Here is a 19,458-nt window from a genome sequence, read left to right on the forward strand (position 1 = left end):
GCCCCTCCCCCACTGTCACCCCCTCCCACCACTCCTTAATGTACACAGTAGAACAGGATTGATCCCAGACAACGTATATTACCGGCTGGTATTGTGTCTTCAGAAATGTACTACATGGCTAAGTGTCCATGGCCGTCATGATGGCGATAAGCAACGATGCCAAACCAAGTCTATTACACGTCTGAGGGAAAAGTCTCTTCAGCTGCGATCGGCGCTCACAATCTCAGCTTGAGGGATTTGCTCCCATTCAGGATTCATATCGGGTAAAAAGACAATACGAAGCTTTCCATTTAGAAAATTGTAAAAGCTCTGGCTTAGAGGAAGAACAGACGTGGAGACACACAGAATAATTGTTAATTTTAGGTCAGAGGTTTAGTCTTGGAGCCACATGCAGACCCATTCTATCTCAAGGAGGCTGTATCATTAAAATATTTCAGAACAACTTTTCTGTGTGTGCACGTGTGTTTGTGTTTTTCCCAAACAGATTTTGTCCACCACATGCTCTTGAGCTATATCCTTGTGCCATACATGGAATTCTGACAAAAGATGTTGAATTAATTTCGTACAACGGAAATGACGTTCACATTCAGATGTATAGGGTATGGATCTATATAAAGGTTTTCTGGTGGGTGAATGTTTGTACAGTCTGACGTGGGAACATTCCTTGGAAGGTTGCCATGCTTTTTCTAAGCTGTGGCACAAATGTTGTTTGACTTCAACATATGGAATAAGTTCAAATTATTCTGTGCTCTGTTATTCGACGTGTCCTACATGCTTGATCTATGCAACAGAAATACACGTTTTATGCATTTCAAATCACCATGACTGGTGTATTGACACAGATGCCACTTATTCTTTCCCTTCGCTCAGTAACAGAGATTTCGGTCGTGTTTCTTTGCTCACTATCAAACTCTCGTGTTCGATCTGCTGAGCCCCAAACAGACTGCTGCTTGTCACGATGGCCACCTGCGACTCTGCATGAAAACCTGCTTCATACCAGAACTGGAGGGATGAAGCATCCTTGACATAACCAGGCTGCTTTGATTGTTTTCTCTTGTCACGCACCTCCTCTAGTTCGTCTGGTTTTCAGACTGATGACAGCTACTGACTGACTGACGACAAGGGGACGGATAATAGACAACTAACAATAAAAAAAGCTCTCTTGGTGATCAGGAATCAGGTCTGTGGTAAAAGAAAAGACTGTTTTGCTCTAGTTTATGTTGGATCGTTGTCATAATGGTTGAGTTGTTGTATTTTGCCACTGTGTTTACTGTGCCACATGATGGGGGCGGCTGTGGCTCAGTTGGCCATCTCTCAATGGGAATGTTGCTAGTTTGATTCCCTCGTATCCATAAGTAGAAGTGTCCTTGTGCAAGAGACTGAGTGCCTTCTATGGCAGCTGCCTCCACTGGTGCAACCTACAATGTAAAGTACTTTGGAGGCTTCTCAAGCAGTGGAAAAGCAAGAGTGAAGTTTTCTAAGTGAACATGTAGCTCAGAACAGTGGCACTATGGTTCCCTGTTTCTGGTGTGTTCTGTTTTGTCCTTTTGTCTCACCTATGGGCCAGTTTACTGAGCTGGGTAAGCCCCCATCACTGGTCTATGTGTTCTGGACAGTTATTTATTTCTTTATATGTTTATCCCTTGGGGATGCATGGCAGTTAAAGCTGGTCAGTGTCACATACATGTATTTTAATATCTGATAAAAACAGAGTTTCCAGTTTTTGCTCACCCAGAGTGAAATTAACAATCTTTAACTCCCAATCCAACGCATGTTAAACAGCTTTTATCCAAAAGCAAAGATGACACTGGACTCTGCAGGACTACACTAATGTTAATACTGACTGGAATTATCTGTAAAGTTTCAGGGATCAGTTAAAAAAACACCAAAATCTCATTGTGTCTTTGCGAACATTATGACTCTATCTTCTTGGGTGCAAGTTTGAGGTTTTCACTTTCAACGGGAGAAAACATGATAAACATTAGCAATAGGAGTACAAGGGCATTCGAAAGCAGAGACAGCCAAGTTGGATTGTAATTACTGTCAATGTCAACTATAAATCTACCAAATCCCAGGAGAATATGGACGAGGAGTCATGACACTCTGGAGGCAATCACTGGCCGTGTTGTGGATGCGCTGTCGCAGCGTTTTCCAGACGTTTGTCTCCATCTACATGAAAACTAGACTGAGCATTTTTGAAAAGTTCCACTCTGGGAGGTGTTTTCAAAAAATTGTGTTTCAGTGGCTCTGAGCACCATTGTGTTTATGGACCTAATGATGTTTTCAGTTTGAACTTGATGATGCTGTCATGTAAAGCTTTCCTTTAGGTGAAGACACAGACCTCAGATCTGACAAGAGAAAGAAATGGACGAGACAGACCAGTGAGGCAGGGAGAGGGAAGGAGCAACAAAGGAAGTAAAGGGAAAACAGTGAAAAACAAACCAAACATTAAACGAAAAGGCCCACGCAGGCAGGTTCATATGGATTTGTGGTGTTTCCAGAAATATGACCTGTGCGCATGGTAATGCTGACATCGTTCAGCGGGAAGCCAATAAGATTCTTTATCCAAGTGGTTTTCCTGAACTGCATGTTGGATCCCACTGAGACTCTGACTGCTGCTAAGTTCCTTCTTTTCCTTCTGATGTCTTTTTCTCTTTGTAACTTTGTTGTCGTGATTCATTCAGGTTCAACTTTGAAGATGAGACCCCAACAACCAACTTTGATACCTTCCCAGCAGCCATCCTCACTGTGTTCCAGGTAAGAAACACATACACACACACACACACATATACAATAACACACACACCTTCAGATTGAAAAAGAAAACGTGCATTATTACGCCAAGAACGTTTATCAGTCATTTTAATTAGGTTGAATGAGTTGTCCGCGTGCCTCCCGTGCTCTAATGAGCTCACTGATAAGCCTTCAATTAGTCGGCGCTCGTAACCCTTCACTCCGTAAAGTCATTTCATTCACCGCCCTGCATTATTTACACAACGGCTTCCCGTCTTCCTGACTTCCTGTCTTCCAGTGCTCCCTTCATCAGTCTTTTTCTCTCTCAGATTCTGACCGGTGAGGACTGGAACGCCGTCATGTACCACGGGATCGAATCTCAAGGAGGTGTTCGGCGGGGCATGTTCTCCTCCATCTATTTCATCGTGCTTACGCTCTTTGGAAACTGTATCCTCACTTTTGCAAGCATTGGAATCACAATTTTGGAATGCATTCATGTTTAGAGAATGATTTGTTTTCTTTGTCTGCTCAAAGTGAAGGTGAAGCGATGCGGATTAATAAATGTCATACTTAGAAGTTCATAGAGGTTTTTCTCTCAATGCTTAAAACGTGATATTTGTTGGCCTGTTAACATCTCCAAGGAGTACCCTACCAAAGTTAATCGTTCGTCAAATCAATCAATTCAACAGGAAGTTGGGAGTTTTCTTGTTGAAAGTGGAACAGCAGGAGAAAAAAAGTCCCGCAAGGTCACAAATACACTGCAACTCATAAACTCTCATAAAGGTCTTCAACGATAAAATCAAGGGGGTTGCATTCAACTCTGAAAATTGTCTTTTTTCAAAATTGCAGACATAGATCCACAGGATCTTTAACAAATGGCCTCACAATTTCCAAGAGAACTGATTGGTCAGTAGACATTTTTAGCAATACTTGCTGAATGAATCCTCAATATGCTGGAGTGCATTAAGTGCTTAGCATTAGTTACCGATGTAGGTCTTGATATAAAGGTAACCACCATTGCAGTACATGTATATCCAGACTCAACCCTGAAGTAACCTGCTAAGACAGAATCCTGCATCATTGAGCAGGACCTTTAAGAAATGGACTGGACATTTTCTGAGAGAACATATTGGTCAGTTGATGGTCTTTTAGATCAGCTCATCTCTTATCTTGAACATAACTTGGTCTGTAGCTTGTGAGGTGTTTAGCACAAGTCACCATGGTAACATACCTTGATTTAAAAGTTAATCACGATTGTAAGCCCAAGAATAACCCTGAAGTAACTCAAGAGTCCTGCTTCATAGTACCAGTCGGTTTCAGCACAAAGTAATTCAGAGCAGTTTAGGTGTGAGTTACCATGGCAACACAAAGTACCTTTATAATAACTTATCTACCTTTGTGGTGCTGAAAGGCCTCAAGGGTGAACCCTGACATAACCTGCTAAGCCACAATCCAGGCCCAGGCCTCTGGTCTTGGTTGGGCAGAATATTAAAAATCTTATCACAGGATTACATTACAGCTGTATTTTCTCCTGACTGCCGCCGTAATACAGACACCTTGCTGAATGTCTTCTTGGCCATCGCTGTCGACAACCTTGCCAATGCACAGGAGCTGACTAAGGTAGGGGAGGTGGGGGTGGGGGGTCAGACGTTTTAATGTGTAGACAATTGTGAAACAATACAGATGTTTTCTTCTTCCCGGTGAATTACACCAGAGCTGAGAAAAGCCCTGCATATGAAGAGGAAATGTCCGTGGTATTTCTCTGTGTTTGATTACCTTTATTTAACTGTCTGAAGGATGAGGAGGAGCAAGAGGAGGCAGCCAATAAGAAGCTTGCCCTGCAGAAAGCTTTGGAGGTGAAAGAAGTCAGCCCCATGTCAGCAGCCAACATTTCCATCACAGCGTAAGTTCCCCCAGCATCTCTCTTCTCTGCTCTCCGAAATCCCACAGTGGAAGCAAATGTCCCCCTTTCGTCGTTCAGTGTGTCGTCCTTCAAGATGTCCCTCCCTTCCGCTCTGAAGTGTGTGTGTGTGTGTGTGTGTGTGTGTGTGTGTGTGTGTGTGTGTGTGTGTGTGTGTGTGTGTGTTCCTCATCCACTCCCATTATGAGAGTGCTCCCGTAGTGTTTCTTGTTTATTTCACCCCACTCTTGACCTTCTCTGAATATTTCGGACAATTAAGGAGGATTTAGTTGCCAGCTCATGTGAGCTTCCACAGGCAAGTTTCGCTTTTTAAGTTTTTGAAGTTATTTTTATTATTTGGCCTGTTTTCTGATGAAATTTGCGACCTGCTGTTAAAGCAAAGCAATTATTATTATTCAACTACTTCAGAAACGTGTCCAGCAGAATACAACGCTGTTAACACCACTGACCAAACACTATTTCTGTCTCTACCCAAAGCCACATATTGGAATTTTGGTATGGATTGGCTTTTATGTATTGTCTAATCTGAAATACTTGCCTGTTAAGACTAAATTTGGGGGTAACCATATTGGTACATTTTGTGGCATTGCACTCAATTTGTGAATATGAAGATTTTATTTGAGCCAAAAAAAAATACAATAAGCTCATTTTTACATGCGGTCAGAGAAACATAATGACTGCAGAGCAATTGTTTATTTCAGAAGCACTTTGGAGGGCAGCCTGATGATTGAGCGTTGATTTGATAACGTGATCACTCTGTTTACTTCAGGACATTTGTTTCTGGAAAGTGAGGAGCCATAAACAGGAAATTCCTTTTTGACCTGGCTCTATTGCCCATTAGTGTGCACACCGTGGCTCTGAGGTTTGATTGTTTCATCCCTATTTTGAAACTCAGAAACAAGAGGAAAGAAAAACCTATAATTAACTCTTAATTAACACCAGAATCTTGAAATGGATGGAAATTGCTTGATGTGGTCAGTTTAGGAATAGAGATTTGCATGCATCTCCACAGAGGGCTTTGTATTTAAGAGAACAGTGTACACTATGAACGAGTTATAGTTTGGTTCCATGTGGAGAAAAACTGCTTAAATTATCATGAGTGACAGATTTCCAAAATCCACATTATTGGTTAGTTTGTCTGCGTTTTCGAAAACTTACATTTTCCTCCATGTCCATGGAGACAGGGTGTTTCATCAAGTTGCATTTTTGTCAGGTTGTGTTGTCACTTCCTATTGAGATGTAGTCAGTGTTTTCAAAAAGCTGCATTCTGACCCGTTTTTGGAGACAGAGCATTTTCATCAAGTTGCGTTTCGGAGTTGGAGCGTTTTTGAAAAGTTGAGTTATCCCCCATTTCCATTTAGACGAAGTTGAACCATCTTCTTCCGTTTCCTTGGAGACGCAGTCTGAGATTTTTCCAAAAGTTCCACCTTGGGAGCCGTTTTTTTTGGGGGGGTTTTTTAAGTTGCGTTTTCAGTGAGCTTCATTGTAGTCTAAACAGACACACTAAATGCAATGAATGTTTTGAGTTTCCCCTCGAAAACGTTGTATAAATGGGGCCTAATTTGAAAAATAATCAATATTAAGTTCAAAATTTCCTGATGTCCAAAATGCATATGGGAAGCAAGTCTATGCATACGTGTTTAAAACCCTTATAAAACAACAAGATACGTTATCAAAACCATTAGTGAGCCTTTGAGTTTATGCTCACTAATTATTGCATGTTTTTAATTCTAATCTTCGAGTGTGGCTTAACTTTGGTCGAAAAACGTTCAAAGATATTACCAATTAGCATCTCTCATCTACGTTTGATTGAAGCCAGTTTCTGTAATTAAGTTTATGGAGGTAAAACAAATAGATTTTTTTGTCAGCATCAGAGTATTGTTAAAAAAAAAATCTTCATCAAAAACAATTGCTTGGAAAAATGTTTGTTTGGAAAGGTACAATGAGCTTCATGCTGGGGCTCTGGAACCGTTTGAAAAACTACATGTCAAATAGCTATATCTTTGTGTTGTAGTCTGAGACAAGTAGAGCCTGTTTTACAGTACATGTTGCATGAAGACATTGCTGAAAGGCAAAACACAAACGCCAAGAGATACTCTGTGGTGCAGAGGCACAGCAGCCAGAGTTAGCGTGACCTTTCCAGCCACAGTGTACTCTTTAATGGGAACCACAGCAGGCTGAAAAGAAACACAATTTTCTTTTGAGCTAAACACAGAAAGACAGCTGAGTCATACGGACGAGATAGATTAATAAAAACTCTCTCTTGAGGAGAGAAGTTGAACTTCTTTCCTATAGTGAAGACAGTAATGCCTTTAGAACCAGAGTGTCAAACACATTTCAGTTCTTGAGGCCATCAGACCGGTAAACTAGTGCAATGATAACCTTTACATTTAAACAGAGTGTACGTGATGAAATTGTCAATATTTTAACAAAACCAAACAATTACTACTGAAAATGACATCAATCTCAACATAAAGCCATTTTAGTGAGACCTTCTGGTGCAAAATGCAGTGAAATAAACTGCTTTAGCTGTTGCATTATGGGTGTTTTTGCAATGCGCCTCATCTATTCCTTTGACCAAAACCAATATTGCAGATTGTCTGCATTGCTGCAGTTCCACAAAGCCTCTCTTTCATTGGCCACAGTGATCGCCTTGGATTCTCCTTAATTGCCGTCGGTCAGATTGTGAAACGGTAAATCTGCGGTTAGCTGGCGACTCCTCCCCTCTTCTTTCCTGCCACTGATATTATGTGACCCTGTGTTTTGCTTTCAGAAGGTGTGTCCTCCGCGCCGCGCTGTGTTCCAACACTTTGAAATAAACTGTTTCATGTGCGATCTGTGTGCCGTTTGAGACACTTGGGGGTTTTGTTAGAAAACAATTGAAGAAATCAAACTTTTTCAATTAGAAAAGTCTTATGATCTTTTATATTTTTCATAAAAAAGTTTTGTGATTTTATTATTTGATTGTTTTGTAATAAAACTCCTGAGAATTTCATTGAGCTTGTGTTGCTGTGGTGGCACAGTACTGTAAATCAGGAGGGGGCCAGTGGGCAGACTGACTGACAGACAGACTGACAGATGCCGTCTCTCCACCGGCCCCCTTCAGACGTGTGTCTCATTTTTTTCCTTTTGTTTTTGTTCTGCATGTACAGTTTTGTAAAGCAAAATCGAGATGCACTCTCTCGCAGGTCGTCCATCAACAGCATTCAGTCACCGTGAGTTATCACTCTCTGTTACGATATTCTCCTCCTCTCCTCTCCTCTCCTCTCCTCTCCTCTCCTCTCCTCTCCTCTCCTCTCCTCTCGTTCCTCCTCCCTCCTGTCTTTTCTGTGATTTTTCCGTCCTCATATCAGCTCCTCTTCATTCCAACTTTCTCTCCCCTGGACCTCCATGTAATTAAACTATTGCTGCTGCTGAAGTCAAATGTGTTTATGGTTTCATTTATTTTTAGCTTCACCAACTGGTAAAAAAAAATACAAAAAAATAAAATAAGGAAGTCAACAAATATTATGCTGGGGAAAAGCCTCACATTGACCCTCAGATTTTCACCTTTTAGTCATTTAGGGTCCATTTACCCGACAACGTTTCACAACAACAAAGTAACCGAAAATACAACTTTTCAAAAAGTATTTGAAAATACTCCGACTCCATCTACGTGGAAACGGGGGAAAACTTAACTTTACTGAAATGCTGCTCCTGTGCATGCTCAACCACGACCATAGTAAAACGTTCTGCACATGCTCAGTAGATGGACAATAACAACAGTGTTTTCCTCCAGTGACATGACTCCCAGTCCATGTTCTCCTGGGTCATGATAATAACAATCCAATTTGGTCGTCTGGCCACTAAATGTACTGAAACAAAAATGCAAAAACAATGTGTTTTCACTGGAAACGTTGTCGTGTAAACGGACACATGTCGTCTCACTATGAGACTTAACCAATGTAACTCCTACAATTATCATCCCTCCAGAGGTTTTTAATCACACAATTGAATATGTGTGTCTCAGATTTAAATTGATTGATATATATTTACTAGTATTTACTAGTTGTATTTCTTCTCGACTCAATTTTCAAATTATACTCTCAGGCCATTTTCTGAAGTACACCTATCCAACTACTCATTAAAGCTAATGGGTAATCACTCATCGCAGCAAACGTGTCATGGCTGTTTTTGCCACACAGACAGAACTGAGTATTTCAGAAACTGCTGAGCTACTGAGATTTTAACGCACCTGGATCGCTTGAGTTTACAAGTTCAATAGTGAGAAAAAGAGAATATTTCCAGTGAGCCGCAGTTTTCTGGGGGGGAAAAAAAGCAAAGTAAAGAATAGTAAAATGAATGACATCAGTGTAGACAGTTCTGATAGTTAAAGGAGTCAAAGATCAAGATACAACCAGTTTTTATACATAAAAGTGGTCATTTCTCATTTTATGCTCTATTTTACAATAGACTGATTAAGAAACAATCCCATTTTCCAGGTCTGAATTTGTCAAACCGTCACTGCAAGGTGCAACACAGAGCAGAATTCCGCAGTGTGCTGCATGCAGCACATCACACACACACTCAGCACAGAACCCAAAGTGTAAAACTTTGTTGATGGCTGCAACTCATCTGCATCGGCGCCTGCAGGAATTCGTCTTCCGCTCTGCGCTCTCTGATGCGAATAATTCTCTCCATAAAAGTTTCGTTTCTCTGAGCGTTGCGATCACCACGGGCAGTTTGACATTTCCAGTCTGTTTGTAATTTTAGACCCCGGGACATCACTTTAAAAGATAATATGAATCAAGGCTAAATAAAATAAGAAAAAAAAATAACCCCACATAACCAGCAGCTTGACGTTTGCTCTCCTTCTCCAGCGATCTGCTGTCTCAGTTGATTACGGTGCAGATGGAGGCCCAGATCCACCGACTTAACATCTTGCCCCTTTCAGCTCGCACTCATTCTCACTGTGAAATGCTCTTCCTGTCTCTTTCTCCACTGCGTATGTGCTTTGTCCATAGAAATAACCAGAAAAAAAACATCTTATCTCTCAGCTCAACACCTCTGGCTGTCCTGTCTGCAATCACACAAAAAGCCCTGACCTGTATGTGTGCAGCTCACCTGTTTGTGGATATCTGTCCTGTGCCCTCTGTGTTTTCTGTCTGTGTGTCTTCTGTCTTGTTTTTTTAGGAGTTATACTGTCTACTCCTCCCCCGCTCGACGTGTCTTGAGGTACAGGTGACCCAATAGGACTAAAGCACCCCCCCCCCCCCCCCCCCCCCCCCCTTTCCCCCCATAAAGCCCCACGTAAACCAGCCATACCGTAAACCAGCCATACTGTGCTCTCGGGCAGAAACAGTATGTAGCACTTCGCTACATAACTAATGGCTTCATCGACACAACAAAAGATTTTTGATTGTGTGATTCTTAATTAGAAGATAATCACCTTTTTCAGTCTGGATTTACTATGGGTTTTTTTTTCTTTTAGTATGTGAGGAATAATCATTACTCATAGCATGTTTATCATTTTTCTACTTGTCTCATTTACCCATGAGTCCGAAGATTTGTTCTACAGGTTCAGGGGTCACACACTGGCCGAATATACAAATTTAAAATAGAAATGTTCCCATTTAAAACCACGAAGATGTTTATTGGCAGGAATATTCAGGAGGTGTTGTTTTGGCGTTTTGGAGCAGATTTAACGTCAGTAAAGATTTAAAAAAAAAAGGAATTCTGAGAGTTTTATGCTCGGTTTACGCAACAGCATTTTAAGTGAAAAGGCATCGTTTTTGTTTTTGTTTCAGAAAACCTTTGGATTTCCACATTCTGAAAATTATGTCTTTTTACAAAGAAATGAAAAAACGCTGAAAACGATGTAGTTATCACATTCGGCCTTGATGAACATTAAAAATGGGAGGACGATGAAGTTGGATTGCCAATCCTGGTGACTTTCAACTCTAAAGCCACCGAGTCTTAGGACAATCTGGACTGGGAGACATGAGACTCAGGAGTCCATCGTCTCGTACATGTGCCGAGGAACTATTTACTGTGGCCGTTCTGCAGTCGCAGCTATTCCACCGTCCAAAAGGTGACAGAGCCCGAGCGTTTCTAAAAAGTTCCACCGTTGTCGTGTAAACTGACACACAAAATGCGGTGGAATTGTGGTGTTGTCGCTTGAAAATGTTGTCATGTAAACAGGGCCTTGATATGCCTCAATGAGCAATTCTCAAATAATTTCGACGAAAGCTTCTCAGAACTCTGGATTTCTGTGCGCGCTTACACTCACAAACTCAATGTCATGGTCTGGCTGTAATTCAGGATATGTTAAGGTAGTTGACTGAGAGTTGCATTGTCATCTGCTGCTTAGTTCTTACTGAAATATGGTGTCCATCTGGTGGACAAATCATGAAAACTGGTTAACAAACGTAGAGTTATTGTCTCCGTTACTATGTATTATTTGTCACTTTATACACCCAAAGAAATCTTGCAAAAACTAGTAAACCTTTAGAAACAACATATACTGTATGGAGAGTGTAGTTTGGTTATATATGAAAAACTCTATCTTAGGTCATATTCATATATTTATAACCTTTGGCAACTATAATTTAGAAGGTATTTTGTTCATGTCTGTAACATCACAAGTGGAAAAGTACAACTCTTCCAAAAAGCTGACTTTGAAACACGCCATCTTTCTGATAATGCTGTGAACAAGATGAATGTTTCTTGACATTAAAAGGCAAACAATCTCGATTAGTCGATCTTACAAATCCATGGAGATTAGTGTGAGGCTTCCGATTAAAGCTGGGTGTCAGATTCTGTGTACAAGCAAATAAAATCTAAAATCGCAAAGCACAAATCTTGCTATGGTCATAGTGACTTGATCACTATTTAGGGTTCATGCAGACAAGACAATGCCATCTATGAATTCTGAATTAATTGATTCAGACTGTTGAAAAGAAAACTGAGCATATAAACACAACTACTGGATCACATGGTACGAAAAGCTTTGCTTGTATCAAACTTTTCTTTGGTCATACTAGTGAAATTTTTGTGAAAAGCCATTCTTTTTCTACTTTACAAATAAGTAAGTTTTTCAGAAAACTAAAATAATTTTACACCATTGACACCAACATTGTATTGACTTAAATTGCATTTAGTTTAGTTTACCATGGAAGGCTTACTTTTCTGCCTGAATCTAAGCCCTTTGGAAAAACCTCAACCTTGAGGAACTTGAACTTAATAAACTATATGGCAAATAATGTGACAACATGGGAATGTAACAATGGAAAGTTCAGCCATTGTACCTCCTGGGAAATTATCTTATTTGGCTTTGACGGTTATAAATCACCTCGTCGTGTCCTTGTGCATGGTAAGTGAAGACTTTACCATGGTGAACATTGGTGCAGAGTCATCCATAGATCTCTTGGTTTCTAACTTTGTGAGAACCTGATCAAATCAAGGTAATTCACAGAAGACGATGTGGCTATGGATGAAACTTGTGGATTGCAACAATCACACTAACACCGTTCCAAAAGCAGCTCATGAAATCGCCTTGTTTTTTTTTGTGTGTGTTGTCGTTTGGTCACATCGTGTTTCTTTGTGGATTGTAGCAGCAAAGAGCAGCAGCGCTCGGCAAAGACCATGTCAGTGTGGGAGCAGAGGACCAACCAGCTGAGGAAACACAACATGAGGGCGAGCAGCGAGGCCCTCTTCAACGAGCTGGACCCCGAGGAACGCCTGAGGATGTCCAGCGCCCTCCACCTGCACCCGGACATGAAGACACACCTGGACCGGCCACTCATGGTGGAGTCCAGGAGTGGAGACAAGCCGGGCTGGCCCGCCGACGGCATGCCGGAGGAGGACACGGTGGGGGACGGCTTCCACGGGCGTCCCAGGAAGCACCACCGACACTGCGACAGGAACGGGGAAGGCAGGGACGGTGGCGAGGGGCGCGGGGGGAGGCACCACTCCCACCACAGCAGGGGCAGAGAGCACAACGGCGAGAGGAGGGGGGATGGGCACAGACACCAACACCAGGCAGGCTCCCCGGAGGAGGACGCCCACGACGTGCGGGCGGGAGAAGAAAAGGGGCATCGCCACCATCACTCCCATCGTCCGTCCAAGGAGGGCAACGGGATGCTGGCAAACGGTGCAAACGGAGAGCGGAGGGGGAAAGGTGGGGGCGGGAGTGACAGTAACGGAGAGAGGAAAGGACGCTGCTCCCGCATGGTCAGGGCTCAGTCCACTCTGAACGGAGAAGACTCCAGGAAGAGCAAGAACGGCACCAAAGGACAAAGGTACCGCGATGTAGACCACAGGACGCTCTGCAGAGACAGACAGTTTTTTTTATCTGCTCCTCGTGTAAATGCCTTTAATTTTACATTCATTCAAGTAATATTCTAATACCTCATGACAATTATATGAACTTACCTTTTTGTACACTAGATTAGGACAGATACAGACTTCTGTTACCACTCTAATATTTTTTTACATGGAAATGTAATTTTATTGAGCAAAAGGATCGTGTATTCATAGTTTTAGTTAACAGTCCATTTGGCTGGACAGAATTAGCTCTCTGTGTCTCATCAATGACGATTATGATTTGATGCCGACATAGAAATTTGTCAAATTACTCTTCAAGTTGAATAAAACAAATCCAGCTTTGTTTTATTTAGCAGCTCGCAAATTTTAAAGAAGCTTCTCATTCAAAAGCCCAGGCCACTGACTGCTTGCAGTTTGTCACTGGCATCATTATCAGTCAGAAGTCTGTCATAAGTCGCTTACTTCACTTCAGACCAGGAGTTGCACAACCATGTTAGTTCAGGGCTCATATGCAGCAGAATTCCATGTAGATCGGGGCGGAACGGTAAAATAGTGCCATGATGGCCGTTACCTTTTAATTAAGTTTTCCTTTCAAAATTGCACATGATCAAAGCGTCTATATTTTATCAAAACTAAACAATTAGTACTGAAAATGATTACAATTTCAACATAATGTGTACATGTTTTTACAAGCCTTATTGAGTATCTAACCTTGCTAGTATGTTAATTTAGTGAAACCATGCTGGAGGCAATAATAAGAGCACATTTTCTGCACAATTTCTGCATTTGAGCTGTAACAGCTGCTGTAATCCAACAGATTTCCAGGGTTTTAAATGTCTCACGCAAAAAGGGACAAATGTTTAATTTTGAAACCAAGATACATGTTTTTGTATCAGTTGTGGGAAAAACACAGAAAACCCTTGTACCTGGAGAGCCTGCTCCCCACACAAATAACCCCTGCCCTTAACAGAGTGCCTGATGATCAATGAGCTGTCATTGGTGGGATTTGAAATATTTTACAAGTATTGATTACAAGTTCCAAAGGTTGCCAGCATTCAGACAAATCAGTTTTTAAAATGTACATCTAAAACAGGTATTAAGATAGAAATATAATGGATCATCAATGTGAACGATTATATCATGGTGTCTGAGCTTCTTTACCCCACGACTAACCAGTGTGGATACGCTCTGTTCTGGACTTGAGCCAGAATATTACGGCATATTTCATACTGAACCCGTCTTTTTCCACAGGGAGAGGCAAGCTGACGCTGAGGAGGACGGCCTCGCCGGCAGTCCTCTGCAGCCGACGCGGAGCGGCCTGAGTCTCGCGGAAAAGCAAGAGGATGCCGACAACCAGAAGAACTCCACGAGGGCGAGCCAGGCCGGCCTCAACAGCAACGCCATCCACATCCCCGTCACGATTACCGCCCCGCCTGGAGAGACCACCATTATCCCCAGTGAGTCTCAGGCCCCGTTCACACAGCAGCTGTGTCTACAAGTGAAAATGGAAAACTTTCAATGGGTGTTTGTTCACACAAAAACGATACTCGCAATTGTTGGTGTTTATAGTGCGTTGTTCTCTGTGTGCGTGTGTGTGGTTCCTTTACAAATATCAGCAACAGCACCCACTAATGGTCCAACATCCTAACTACATTGCTTTCAGCATTTAAGGCAACTGACATTGTTTGCAAAAATATTGCCATGGAAATGTAAAACTTTCCTGAAGCGAAAAATACAAAAATGATGCATTTTCATTTAAAAAAATTGTTGTGTAAATGGCATTGTAGACAAACCAAGTGGAGAAGATGGGACATTTGTTAAATTTTCATGAGTTACCTGAACTATTATAACAAAACTAAGTAGTTAATTAAGTATTTGTCCAAATCCAGAGTAAAATAATATTCTGCTGTGGATTTGGAGAAATACACTTTGAATACAATATTGTTGGACCTCTGACACCGATATGAAATTGTTTTAAAAACTATAAAGTGGGACCTTTAAAACTGGTTGATCTGTGGGGCATAGCATTGTTGTTACTATACCTGATGGTTTTGTTGTGCAGCGTACATTATTGCATGTTTATATTATTAGCCTTTTTTTAGCCTTCAAATTCTAGTGGTAGAATACACAAAATGCACCCATTTCTATTCAGGTTTATCAGCTTGTTTGTACTTATTTACTGCTATTCTTTGCAGTTTCTTATTTTTTAACACACCTTAATTCTGCAGCCACCCTGCCAGAGAAATGTTCTCTTTGTCATGTGGCTGGGTATTGATTCATGTTATTTTATAGCACTAAAACCAACCGCTTGCTTTATATCCTGTGACAACTCTTCTCCGGTTTAATGATCATTGTCTTCCCTCCAGTGAACAACATCGACTGTGACAACTTCCGACTGAGTGAGGAGAAAAAGGATCTGGAGGAGGAGGAAGCAGCAGCCAACGGGCCTCGGCAGATCCTCCCCTACAGCTCTATGTTCGTCTTTGGACCAACAAACCCGTGAGTTCAACCTGGAGGAGGCGTGTTGGGAGACAATGGGGTCAATCTGTGAGGTTCAAATCAATTGCACTGACACGCTAGGGTGATCCTTGAACTAGTAAATGTAGGGCTGATGTTAGGAGTTCAAACTTCAGTCACGATCACCTTTAGAAAGACAACACGCTGTTATGTCTGTGTACACATTACCAGCATTCCTACAAAACTCCAAAAATCATTACAAAACAAAGAACTATCGTAAACTGCATCCACAAAGTAGTCTCCAACAAGCTGAAGCAGCACAGTGGAAAGCATGTTGGCATGTTGCTGGTATTGTGTGTATATAGACAGATTTTATTTCACTTGGTCGTCAAAATCTCATATGTCTGGTCAAAATTAGAGCACCATCACAGATTTCATAGAGCAATTTCACCTTGTTTTCAAACTCTGCTCATTAAAGAGAAAGAAGAAGAGAAAAGGATAAGACGGAGACAGAGGACGACAGTCATAAATCCACTGGATGCAGATGTGATGAGAGCAGGAGGCTCAGACCATCAATTTTCAGTTTCACTGTCAGAGGTCCTGTAGGGAGGCAAGGAGGGTCGGAGAACAACTTGTGTTATTGTTCACATGCAATTAAATTCGATTAAATTGCTCAAGGGGCCAGTGGAGATGGAGGATCGAACCTGCAACCTTGATGTACTGAGCCACAGCCGCCGTTTAGAAAATCAACTTCTCTCTGTCGGTAGAGAATTATTATTAAGGTTATATTCCAATACAGAGATTTTAAGGTTTTCGCCCATTGTTTTCTTTTTTTTTTTTTTTTTTACTTTTCTTTTTATTTACATATTTTGAACTTTTTCCAAACAAATAGAGCCCAAACAGAACAGACAACAAAACAAACAAAACAATATTGTAGTTGAGGCAATGGTCAGAATAGTGACAATTTTTGTTTGTTTTTTTGTTATATATAATGCAAATTCAAATATTGAAGTAAATCCTCAGAGTCAGAGGTTAAAAAAAATCTTTCCAAATCTGTGTGAAGACAAATCCCTTATTTTACTTTATTTTATAAAGTGTACATCCTTTGTTTTAACCTCAGCGTTTCAGTCAGAATTAGTTTAATATTGAATATTGGGGGTCTTTACTGGTTCCAGTTTAGAAGGATGCATGCCATTGCTATGTAAGAAATCGTGTTAATCCCAGCCCATTGTTTTCAGAGTTGGCCTTCACTACACGTTCCAGCGTGCTTCAAATCAGCGAAGGTCCAGTCACAAGCTCACTTCTCTCATATGCATGCTGTATTGCCTTTTCTGAGTGAATCTGGAGCTGCTCTGGAAGTACATGTTTGCCCTCCACAGGATGATGCAGCCTTTCTTCACCTTTCTTCCTTACTTTCACCAACAGTCACGAGGCTACGTCACCTCTCAAAATGAACTTTAAATGAATGGCTGCACACGTGGCGTGTTTGTTGACGCGTGCGTGTGGCCTTGCAGGGTGCGGCGGCTGTGTCACTATGTGGTCAACCTGCGCTACTTTGAGATGTGCATCCTGATGGTCATCACCATGAGCAGCATCGCCCTGGCAGCCGAGGACCCCGTGCAGGCCAACGCGCCGCGCAACAACGTGAGTGGGCCTGACAGCCGGCCGTCATAAACAAACATCTGGAGGAGCGCGTAAACAAACACAGAGGGACAAAGGGAAAAAAAAAACCCCACCACACGTACACACACACACAGAAAGCTTTTTAAAGTAATTTACTCTGGAGCTTTGATGCCAAACCAATTTTACATTTCCATAATAAGTTTCTTTAGCTCCTCTTCCGATGAGTAAGATGTTTGTCCACATTCAGAATGAAAGTACTCGTGGACACGAGACTCCAGGTTTTGTTTTTATTTATATTTTGACAGACAAGCAGAGTTAATTAGCATTCCAGCCGGGGCACAGAGGGGAACTGAGGTGATGGTGTGTGTGCGTGTGTGTGTGTGTGTGTGTGTGTGTGTGTGTGTGTGTGTGCGTGTGTGTGTGTGTGTGTGTGTTTGTGTGTGTGTGTGTGTGTGTGTGTGTGTGTGTGTGTGTGTGTGTTTTGTAAACTCAGGCAATGAGCGTTAGTGCAGGGGAGCTCAAAGCTGACAGAGCTCGAGACCTCTGACAGGACAGAGGAGCACAGTGTGCATATCTGATCCTGGCCACCAACAAATACACACACACACACACACACACACACACACACACACACACACACACACACACACACACACACACACACACACACACACACACACACCGGATCTGTTAGCGAGTCATGACAGAGGACACTTTCAGACTTCCTGTTTCTGCAGGTCTTGAAGTATCTGGACTACGTCTTCACTGGAGTCTTCACATTTGAGATGGTGATTAAGGTGAGAAGTCCTGAGACATCAAGGTACATTTTAGATTTGAAAGGTCTGCCTTGTGTGGAACACTTTTTTTTTTTGTCTAATTGGGACTTCCTCCCTCTTTCAGCCAGCTCGGTTTTCAATTGCTGTTTCACCCGCTAATAAGTAAATGTGAGTCTGGTTAGGAAGCTTGTGCTCAGTGGAGATTCATATGAGTGCCCCAAGCAGACATTAAATCTAGTGCCTGGTTAGATTTGAGCATTTCTGCTTCATAGGTGAACGACTGTATGACGGGAACAAAAGCTAGAATTACTTATGTCCTGGACTATACAATATGGAAAACAAAAAATACAAAACGACTTATTTTTCAAGTCTTTTCCATCTGAAAAATGGAAAACAGCGAACAGGAAGCTAAACTAGACTTCTGACAATATTCTTGCCGAGCTTAAACTTCACTAACTTTTAGCTTTTTATATACTAACAATGACATGCTGAGCCAAGTAACAAGTGTATAGCTGTAGTGTAACTTGCTTTTCGTGCTTTTATTCCTCCTTGGGGTTCATGTTAAAATTCAGAAATCTTGAAAATGGTTCTTGATCATGAAGACTGGTATTCTGACCAAATCAAGCATTTCTTTTATAAACCTCTGTTTTCTCACAGAGTTAGTTTCATTTAATAATACAAAAACTACAGGAATAAAAACCTATCTGCCTTCTGGGAGAGTAAACAGGTCGATGCTAACCTCCGGGTTGATCCACACAAATACAACCTTTTGTAAAATTCGTAGTGTCACTTGCCTTTTCTGATGCATTCCTCGGGCAGCATTCTGAATTGTTTGAGCTTTCACAGAATTGAACCACCTTACTTAGACCAAGATCCTTTTTACAATGGTGAACTTGCCTTAACAATAATTTTAGGGAATGATACAATATTCACAAGAAGAGCAATAAAACCAGATCTAGTTCTCACCCTCTTTCAGCAGGGAAGTCCAAACAAAACCAAAGTAAAAGAAGTTGAAAAGTACCAGCAGCTGGTCAAAAACCTGCAGTTTCTTTGGCTTAACAGTTTGCATGTTTTTTGGGGGGTTTTTTTCTTCTTTTTTTTAAAAATCTGTCTATACAACATCTATGCTCTCAGGATTCGTATCTCTTTCAGCAGGGAAGTCTACGGAGCCCCGGAACGGCCCTAGAGGAAAAAACAAGAATAAAACTTGGGAACAAGATAATAAGTCGTTCCCTCAAGTTAATAATGCAAGTGAACGAGATGATTTAATCAGTGGCCACGAGATAGTAATTTGTTCCCTCACGGTAAAAACTTGAGGTAACAACTTATTATCTCATTCACTCGTATTATATATTTTCTCACCAGTGTCGCCTCCATCCCTGTCTTATTTGCTGTTATGGATGCTTTAAGATCAAATGTTGCAAACCACATTAGATATTGGTGTTTTCTAACTAACACAGACATGTAAAACTCATCTTGGCCCAAAAAAAGAGGATGCAAATCTCAGCACCTCAAACATCTGTCCGGCCAAATCTTGTATTCCCTCTTTCTCTTTCAGTTAATGAGCTTGGGGCTTATTTTTCAACATTTCGGCATTAGATTGAGAATTTCTGCTCTCCTCACTTTATTCCTGGACGTGTCTGA

General features: G+C 41.4%; 1 protein-coding gene across 1 annotated transcript in view; it reads left to right on the forward strand.

Moving 5' to 3' along the window:
* The window catches only part of LOC308140133 (voltage-dependent N-type calcium channel subunit alpha-1B-like), a gene marked incomplete at both ends in the record, with an annotated part of 213,483 nt that overhangs the window by 130,797 nt on the left and 63,228 nt on the right, over positions 1-19,458 (forward strand). Inside the window, 11 exons of the mRNA XM_080509811.1 lie at positions 2,685-2,757; positions 3,063-3,180; positions 4,286-4,353; positions 4,530-4,636; positions 7,807-7,869; positions 9,827-9,868; positions 12,250-12,933; positions 14,210-14,415; positions 15,325-15,457; positions 16,930-17,059; positions 17,776-17,835. Coding sequence (XP_080365937.1) covers positions 2,685-2,757; positions 3,063-3,180; positions 4,286-4,353; positions 4,530-4,636; positions 7,807-7,869; positions 9,827-9,868; positions 12,250-12,933; positions 14,210-14,415; positions 15,325-15,457; positions 16,930-17,059; positions 17,776-17,835 — 1,684 coding nt within the window. The remainder of the gene's footprint in view (positions 1-2,684; positions 2,758-3,062; positions 3,181-4,285; positions 4,354-4,529; positions 4,637-7,806; positions 7,870-9,826; positions 9,869-12,249; positions 12,934-14,209; positions 14,416-15,324; positions 15,458-16,929; positions 17,060-17,775; positions 17,836-19,458) is intronic.

The sequence above is a fragment of the Blennius ocellaris genome (genome assembly GCF_963422515.1).
Source record: "Blennius ocellaris genome assembly, chromosome: 15".
NCBI classification, from domain to species: Eukaryota; Metazoa; Chordata; class Actinopteri; order Blenniiformes; family Blenniidae; genus Blennius; species Blennius ocellaris.